The sequence below is a fragment of the Rhea americana genome, unplaced genomic scaffold (genome assembly GCF_003343005.1).
Source record: "Rhea americana isolate MKP2758 unplaced genomic scaffold, rheAme1 scaffold_122, whole genome shotgun sequence".
In the NCBI taxonomy this organism is placed as follows: domain Eukaryota; kingdom Metazoa; phylum Chordata; class Aves; order Rheiformes; family Rheidae; genus Rhea; species Rhea americana.
Genome location: NW_028185284.1, coordinates 556,112 through 565,455, shown reverse-complemented (window position 1 = coordinate 565,455; position 9,344 = coordinate 556,112). Strand labels below are relative to the sequence as shown.

Below are 9,344 nucleotides of genomic sequence, written 5' to 3'. Positions count from 1 at the left end.
GGCCCTGTGCCGGGCCCTGTGGGCGCTGCGCTGGAGCCTGAGCAGGGACCGTGTCAGCGCCCTGCCCCTGCCCAAGGGCTCCATGGGCTGGCCCTTCTTCGGGGAGACCCTGCACTGGCTGCTGCAGGTAAGGCGCGGGGGCGTCGGGCCGGGGTGCGGAGGGGCTGGCGGGAGCCCCCGGCTGACCCCCGGCTCGTCCCCAGGGCTCCCGCTTCCACAGCTCCCGGCGAGAGCGGTACGGCAACGTCTTCAAGACCCACCTGCTGGGCCGCCCCATGGTCCGGGTGACGGGCGCCGAGAATGTCCGCAAGATCCTGCTGGGGGAGGACACGCTCGTCAGCGCGCGGTGGCCGCAGAGCACCCAGATCATCCTGGGCTCCCACACCCTGCTCGGCTCCATCGGCGACCTGCACCGCCAGCGCCGCAAGGTGAGCCCTGCAGCTGCCCCAACGCGGCACGCGGCCCAGGCAGCACCTCTTGCCCGGGCTTGGCCCTCGGCGGCACCCTGGGTCCCCTCGCTTTAACCGACTGCCCCTGTCCCCCCTTTCTCCTCCTAGATCCTGGCCAGAGTGTTCAGCCATGCCGCCCTGGAGAGCTACCTCCCGCGGATCCAGAAGGTTGTGAGATGGGAGCTGCGGGGCTGGTGCATGGAGCCGGGCTCCATCGCAGTTTATTCCTCCGCTAAAACCTTAACTTTCCGCATTGCAGCTCGGATTCTGCTGGGACTCCGTCTGGAGGAAAAGCAGTTCAAGGACCTGGCCAAAACCTTTGACCAGATGGTGGAGAACCTCTTTTCCCTGCCCCTGAACATACCCTTCAGCGGGTTGCGCAAGGTACTGCCACCTGCCCCGCTCCCTCTGAGCAGGGGTGCTGGCCTGGGCCCCGCAGCACGCACCCCCGTGTCTCCAGGCCTGTCATGCAGACCCCAGTGGGCTGGAGCGGCCTCTTCTGCAGAACCCTGTGCCATGCTGAGGGCCCGGCRTGCTGCCCACCCCAGCTGCCACCCCTCCAGCCTCCCTCCTCCTCTTGCCCACTCCTGCTTGCTTCCAGCACCTCCCTGTGCTGGTTCCAGCTCTGTTGTTCAGYGTGGGGCTGTCATCACACACCTTGCTGGAGCCATTCCCCCAGGATGAGTTTCAGCTCCTCCAAGGCTCTATTTTCYGCTAAGCAGCTTTTCAGGCCCCCTCTGCTCAGGTTATCAGTGTGCCCACTGCCTGCTCTCCTCCCCCAGCCCATGCATTGCCCATGCTGGCTCTGGTTAATCCATCACGTCTGGTCCTGTCCCATCTCATCCTGCCTGGGCTCGTACCAGCCCATGGCAGAGGGGTCTGTGGGTATGAGGAGATGGCAGGTGGGAGCAGCAGGGACCTCTCTGTGCACTTCAGAGCAGGCTGAGGGTGCCAGACCCACTGACAGACCTTGGTGTCTTGTGCCCCAGCAGCAAAGGGAGGGCGARGAGTCCTGGAGGGGGACATATCAGAGGGGCAATCTCCTGTCTCTTCAAACCCGTTTTTCCCTGTCAGCTTGCCCTTTCTGATCTGCCTCCTTGTGCTCCTGCGTCCCACCCCTCTTCTCCCGTTTCAAACTCCTTCTCCTCAGGTTTTGGGTTCTTCACCCCTCCAGRCCCTTTTCTGCCACAATCCGCATCTCCTGGCTCTTTCAGCAAGGTCTTGTCCAGTCTCCGAGTTTTCCGCTCTGAGCTCTACCCCTCCAGATCACCTTCCTCAACCAGTCCTACTTCTCCTCCAGCTTCCTTGCAGCTCTTCTATGCTGGTTCACAGCTCTTGTTTCCTTGTCCACAGAGTTTCCCCTTGCAGGTTGCTACCAGTGTGAACTTTCAGCACCTTCCCATTCCTCCTGTCCTCTCTCAGCTCAGACACAGTCTGTCTGGCCCTAAACCAGCCTCTTCAACTTGCATTTAGCTCCCTTTTTCCTTCCTGTTGTTTGCCATCCCATTCCCCTTGCCCAGTCTTTTCCATCTCAACTCTGAATCCTTGTATCTTCTTCCCAACATCTGGTCATGGCCACTCTTCATCCCAAACCTCTGTCTCTTCTGGCTTTTGAGGGAGGCATCATGCTACAAAGCCACACTCTGTGACTCAGTCCATCCCCATTTTGCACAGAGATCTTCTTAAATATTTTGCTGCACAGGAGAACAAATCTACTGGAGATCAGCTGGGTGAGATTATCACATCCTTAGCTAATATACTTCAGAACAGCCACTCATTTGTTACTGTGCCAGTAATAGTTCCTTGCTTCCTGGGCTCAGTTTTATTAAACTACCTATTTTGTCCCTTTGGACAAGCCTCTTTTGGACCTAACAAGACTGAGTTTGTTCACTGCAGGCCCCTCTGGAATCAGTACTGTGGGTTTACTGCTGTCTTTTCCCCACAAAGCTTTTCTTGGGACTTGCTGTATTTGATTCACAACAGAAAGACAAAAGAATTTGCTGCAGTTCAACCGAAGACAAAAGCATCTCGCCAAACCGCTACTTCTTGCAAGGCTTTGGGGCTGGGCGATGGATTAAGCTGGTTTTGCTGTTACTGATCTTGGGATTAAGGATGCCCACATTTGGGGTCCCCTCTGGACGGGGGGGCAGTTCCTAAGGCTCTCCTGACCTGTGTCTGCCTTCTGCAGGGAATCAAAGCACGGGACATGCTACACAAGCACATGGAGAAGGCTATACAGGAAAAACTACAGAAAAACAGCTCGGAAGATCATAGTGATGCTCTGGATTTCATAATAAACAGTGCCAAGGAGCACGGCAAAGAATTCACGATGCAGGAGCTAAAGGTAACAAGATGCCCCTTTGCTGTTTCCCTTCTGACCTGGTGGCTGTTTGGGTGATCTGGGCTGAGGCAAGGGAGGAGGGTTAAGTAGGGTCCTACGTCGAGCTGCTGGCTCCTGCCCTCCTCTTACCAACTCTGAGGACACCATCTCCAAGGCAAGCAGGAGAGCTCGGACTCGGAGTGCTCTGCTATGTGCCTGCCCTTATGTGTCAGTGCCCATGAAAAACAGCTCATCTTCCTTGTGGAAACAGACACTCCAGAGACTGAAGAGGGCTGAGGGTGGATGGGGACCTCACTTGGAGTAGGTGCTAGAGCAAAGCAGGTGTCTAAACAGCTCTTAGCCCTCTGGCCAGCACACAAGGTGGTAGGCAGCATACTACTTATATATATGGTCTTGTAGGATTGCATCTCTGTGTGTTAGAGCAGAATTGGTACTTAAAATGTAAATAAATACTCTTTAACACTTGCTCCTCGTTGCCTCCTGGCTTCAGCCTGGCTCAGAGATGTTGCTATTAGGATTATGCAGCTGTGACAAGGCTCTGCACAGCACAGTGTACTCAATAGCCCTCAGATATTATTATCTTGGAAATATTAAAGCTAGTTGTGTGCTCCCTGAACATCCCTCAACACATAGCATAGCAAGGCCTATAGATAATGTCACCACACTCCTCAGGGCTGTGAGCCCAGAAATCTCTGAGCCAATACCCCAAAATTGGTCCAGAGGTGAGATGATGGATTGAAGGTCATTCCTGATCACGTAGTCATTAATGGTGTCATGTAGCCTGTGGGTGTTTGTGCTGAGATAATGAACACRCAACATCCCCGTGACGTAGGGTCAGCTCCAGCAGTCCTTATGAAGCAAAACTACCGACAGGAAGCGAAGGGCATTTCGTCAAAGAACTTGGGAAAAAAATGTCCTTAGGACCATATCATTCATAAATCCAGATCATTCAGTGTCAGTGAAAAATATGAGATTAGATTTATAGGACAAGTTTTGAAACTGTTTTGCATGGGTGCAATAGCTGAATATAGTTTAAAAGTAATGAACACACATAGTACTGCTGGGTTTTTTAGATACTTAAGGGAAACTGTCTCAAGACAAATATTTTGTAAAAGTGTAATCTGTAAATAATTCTAAAGTATTTGAAAGACGTTACAGAGACTATGAGATACAGTTAGAATGAGCATATATTATAACACTAAACAGAAAAATCTTAAGACAATAATTGCCAAATCAAAATTTGATTGATTAGGATTGATTAATCTCTGGTAGGTTGCGCGTGTACCTCCCACATCATGTCTCTGGCTCTGATCACAAACGGACAACAGTGGTAGGATGTTGTGTTTCACATAGGGACTTAGAAGGACTCAGCCAGGTGATTTGGGTGATAGTCTGTTCGGAAGCTGTCTTGTAACGGTACAGTTACAAACTTTCTACCTTGTCTGTATTTAGCAAAACTACTTGCAAACTGCACTGCGTATACTTGTAACATGGTGACATTAGTCACTGTAATAAAACAGAGTAGAGCTCTCATCCACTGAAATGGTCTACTTGGGCCAAAAATTCAGAGCTGACTTCAAGTCATGGATACATAACTTGGAGAGACACTCCAAACACTAGTGGACACTAGTTACCAATTTGCTTTTTGTTCAAAYGATTTGAAGGAAGATGTTGCATTTTCTCAGGCTGTAATTTGCACTGGTAGCATGAACTCAGCAAGAGCCTTGAAATATAAAGATCATTAAAAACCATAGCACTTTGCCAACAGTAGTATCTCAAAAAGTTTAAAACCTTGGAAGGCTTAAAAAAAATCCTTGCAGAGTAGCAGCTGTCAGTGGTTGAGTTGGTGGGACAGGTATGCTGACCTGCCAAGTCCCCAGTGGGGAGCTGGGCTTTAGCACTGGGCAGTAGTGCCAGAGCTGTGGAATCTAAGAGATTTATTTCCATCTGGGTCTCTTATCTTTCTGTGAAAGCAGAAATTGCTAGTGGTGTCTGCAGGAGGTAGTGTAGGGAGCAAGGTGGGAACTGTCATTTCAGGGCTTTTACTCCAGCTGAAGATGCCTTTGAGCTGCACTTTGGTGAAAAAAACCTTGCAATCCAGCCAGTACGTGATGCTGGGGACCAGTAGCAAAGAATAATCCCTGTTATATTATCCAAGGCCCACCTGACTTGGCTTCTGCTACCTTAAGGCTTCAGGTGGCCTTTCCTGTGTTTTTGGTTTCTCCACTCCAGAAACAGTATCAGAACAATGTCAAATCAAGATACGTAGTTGTGTGAAAGGAAACGACTCTGATTCCCTCGGAGGTTTCGGYGCTGCTCTGCCAGTGGCCTGAGCGATTAGTGCTCGGCAGGGCCAGCCGGGTCCCAGCACCTCCCAGGCAGTCGGTGCTCATCTCCTGGGCTTCTCCCTTGGCTTTTGCGTCCATCCTCCAGCCCTTGCACTCCCAGCCCCGTGGCACGGTGCCACAGAGACTTTCAGATAATGCTGTAAATTAAATCCCAGCTATACTGAATCCAAAGAGAGGTTTGTTTGGTTTTTGTTTGTTTGTTTGTTTGTTTTTTGCCCTTGAGATTTCACTGGGATCCAGAGTTCATTGACATTATTCTGGCAATTTTCCTTTCAGTTCCTCCTTTTAGTTTGCTGGTATTGGAAGGGAGTGAGAGGCTCAATGCAGTTCCTGGCATGTTGTTTTTGCATCTTGTGCATCCTGAGCAGCAGCTGACCACTAAGGCATTGCCCCCCACCCTCAAAATGCAGCAGGGGATTTGACTGCAAGATGCGTAGGAGGGTTGTCCTAGTGAAGGACACTGTCAGGCACAAGCAGCGAAGTAGCTGCCTAATGCTTAGCCACATTCGTCTTAAACCTAAACATTTTCATTCTGGCTTTGCGTATAGGATAGGAGAAATGGGATGCTCATTCTGTAACTTTGCCTGGGTTAGGTGTTGGTTCGTGGCTGCTCTAGCCGTAGGCAACGTTAGCAGGCTGCCAAGAGCCTTTAACTGTCAGAGGATTATTTTCCAGTTTATCGCAGGGCCCTGCAAATAGCCCACAGCAACCTGCGAGGGCTGCGCTGCACAGCGCCTGCGCTGGGTCCGTACTGGAGGCTGGGGTCGGCGATCTGCAACAAGGCACTGAGTGAATTATGGATRTGGCTGTGCTGTGATGTGTTTGAGCTGGTTAACCTGCAAACTCTTTATGGACACCTCTGCTACGGAGCTATCAGGAACACTGCCATCCTTCAAGCTGTTAGACTTAAAAAAGCAAGTCCTTTGCCCRAGTTGTAGATCCCAACGGAGTAGCTCCCTGCCAGCTACAGGACCTCCTGGGCTGACTTGCTATAGCAAAGGTTTTTCTACTTTTCACTCTGTTGGCTTGAGTCCTCCTTCTCACAAGCAGATGGTTGATTTTAACTGGAGATGGATCAGATGCAACCTGTCTTAGCTGCTAGGGCACCTAGCACATAAACATCAACATGCAGCCTCACAACTCCCAGCTGGCCAGAAAAGCTGGCCATGAGGAGCAACTGGCAGATGAAGGCGAAAAAGCTTAATGCTTAAAGTGAAGTTTCCTCAGTATGCTAAAATATACGTTAAAATGCTTGTTAAAATCCRTAAATCTTGGGAGGACTACTCAGAAGGGCTGGGTCGGACGTGGTGGGTACTCATCTCAGCTGTGTTTCTGCACCCGTCCCTTGGCAAGCGGATGTCCGCTTCTGTATGAAGTGGATGCKTAAGGGTCTGTCTCCCCTTGGTGCCTGCTGACCCCGCGTGGGCGCAGGCTTGCGGAGAGCAGCAGGGAAGCCCTGGGCTCTCTGCACAGGGACGAATCCTGCAAAGGTGAAAATGGTGGGAAAATTCAATCRCAGCCAGGCTAAAATGTTTTCCGAACCTGTCACCTTCCCTCCTTTCCCAGGAGTCAGCCATTGAGCTCATCTTCGCCGCCTTCTTCACCACGGCTAGTGCCAGCACCTCTCTGATCCTCCTGCTGCTCAAACACCCCTCGGCCATTGAAAGAATCAGGCAGGAGCTGGTGTCCCACGAGCTGCACAGGTGGTGCCGGTGCGATGCCACAGGACTCTGCCCGGGCAGCGGTGAGGGGAAGCAGCTGCCCCTCGCCGTAGCCGGAGATGCTGGCAAGGACCAGAGCCGGCCCCCGGGTGCACTGGCGGACGGGGAGCCCGGCGGCGGCCGCTTCCCGCAGYCTGGCGGTGCCCGGAGCGGGCAGGAGCCGCCGGAGCCGGGCTGCCGCTGCCTGGCGGGCGTCAGCCTGGAGAAGCTGAGCCGCCTGCGCTACCTGGACTGTGTGGTCAAGGAGGTGCTGCGGCTGCTGCCGCCCGTCTCCGGAGGCTACAGGACGGCGCTGCGGACCTTTGAGCTGGATGTAAGTGGCCCCCTCCCCGCGCCGGCGGGCCGCCTCCAGCACGGCGGCGGCCCCGCGTAACGCTCCCCTCCTCCCGCAGGGCTACCAGATCCCCAAGGGCTGGAGCGTGGTGTACAGCATCCGCGACACGCACGAGACGGCCGCCGTCTACCGCAGCCCCCCCAGCGGCTTCGACCCCGACCGCTTCAGYGCCGCCCGGCCGGAGGCTCCCGGCCGCTTCCACTACATCCCCTTCGGCGGCGGGGCGCGGAGCTGCATCGGCGCCGAGCTGGCGCGGGCCATCCTCAAGCTGCTGGCCATCGAGCTGGTCAGCACGGCCCGCTGGGAGCTGGCCACCCCCGCCTACCCCGCCATGCAGACCGTGCCCATCGTGCACCCCGTCGACGGGCTGCAGCTCTACTTTCGGCCCCTGCAGCCCGAGGCCTGAGCCGGCGACGCGGCGCTCCGGGGCCCCTCCGTGGCCGCGCGCCCTGCCCCGGTCACTGCTGAGCAAAGCCCCACCGGTTTTATATATATTTTCCACCAGCCCTGGGGGAAGGAAGGGGTGACAAAATACAGGCAACGGGCGCGGGTGGCAGAAACCTGGCCCCGCAGCGAAGGCTGCCCCGCATCGTCCCCCAGGGATGCTACAGCAGCGGCGAGGAGAGTGTCCTGCCTCGCCGGGGCTTTTCAGAGAGGTGAAAAAGAGGGGAAATGGCCTGGGGAGCAGGCAGCACAGTGCAAATCTGCCTCCCTCCTCCTCGCCCCGATCACCTTTAGCTAGAGCAGTAGGGTATAAATGCGTTTTTATTGTAAATATTTCATCCAGTTCCTGCGTTTCCCATCAGAGCCGACACCAAGAGGCCGTGTCGCGTCGAGTGCCTGCTCGGGCTCTGCGCCGCAGCCCCCATCCCCGTGCCCCCGGCCGCGCTGCCCGGCTGCTGCCGCCCCGAGGAAGCGGGCCGCAGCCGGGGAGGGGGCTCTGGGCTATGAGCACACCCGACTGGCGCCGGGAAGGCCCTGCGCCCGCTTGCGCCGCCGGCGTCGCGGCGGTGGCGTTAGCGGCTCGGCAGCCCCCGCGGCCCGCGCGCGAGCGAGCGGCTGCGCCCCGCTGCCCCGGCCCCCGAGCTCCTGCCTCTGCCCCGCTTCCGCGCCAGGCCAAGACGGGCCCTGCCCCAGGCAGACCCGCTGGCTGAAGCGCGGCTCCCGGGCGCGACGCATCGAAGCTGGAGGAGGCCGAACAGCAAGGCTGAGTTAAGTGCTGCTGGCAGGTCGCCCTTCCCGTGACGAAGCAAATCCCCTGCCCCTCCTGACCTCATCCCGAAGGTGAATCCTCGCCGCTCTCAGAGGCGAAATCAGGCGGCGCTGGCTGCAAGTGGCAACGAATAAGTTTAATTAGCAGGGACTGCCAGTGCKGACACCCAGGTTCCCAGCGCGGGCAGGGCTGGGGGTGACGGGACCAGGGGTCCTCCAGCAGCACACCGAAAAGTACCTGCGAGCACTAGCGAGCCTTGTAGCTGCCCACTGAAAAATGCAACATGAATCTGTTAAAAAAAAAAATGTTTCCAAGTAAACATGAGCATTTACAAATGAAGTGTAATGATTGTTACGCGTAATCAAAGTTTGTTCATATTAGGCTGTTAATTTCTTGACCCCCTTCCAAGATGTTTTTAATTATCTCTTTCACTCTTTACCATTTGATTCTTCTGGGGCCGGTGGCTGCCGAATACACAGCTGGGGAGATAATAAAGCCTTCCTGCGGCAATTATCGGTGCTCAGGCCACCGTATCTCGTTATTTTGATAGACAGTGAACTTGGCGCGGTTGCCGGCCGGGTTCACGCAGATGTCAYGGTCCGTGCTGTAGGTCACAAGCGGGTCAGCGCCCGCGGAGGGGAGGGCGGCGGGTCGGGGCGCCGCTGCGCGGGGCTGCGCGCAAACGCGCCCCGGCGGCGGGGGCTGCGGCACGGGCAGCGCCGCTCCCGCAGCGGGGCGAGCCCGGCCGAGGCGCGCATCCTCGCTTAAAAAAAATAAGAAAATCCTTAAAAATGACACACACACGCACACGCACACACACGCCACGCAACTTCCAGCGTTTATTGAGGTCGTGGAAGGAGCAAGAAAGCAAAACTGCCTGGTCGGGAGAAAGAGGGAAGGGGGGGGGAGGAAAAAAAGAAAAAGAAAAAAGCGGGCAC

At 55.1% G+C, this 9,344-nt stretch overlaps 1 protein-coding gene across 1 annotated transcript; it reads left to right on the top strand.

The window, feature by feature from the left end:
• Window positions 1-7: 7 nt before the first annotated feature.
• On the top strand, window positions 8-8,908 carry CYP26C1 (cytochrome P450 family 26 subfamily C member 1; the record flags this gene model as incomplete). Its single annotated transcript, XM_085325714.1, has 6 exons — window positions 8-127; window positions 204-428; window positions 558-833; window positions 2,638-2,793; window positions 6,705-7,172; window positions 7,252-8,908. Coding segments are annotated over 6 exons (1,593 nt in total), but the record flags the coding sequence as incomplete, so codon positions are not given.
• Between the last annotated feature and the right edge of the window lie 436 nt (window positions 8,909-9,344).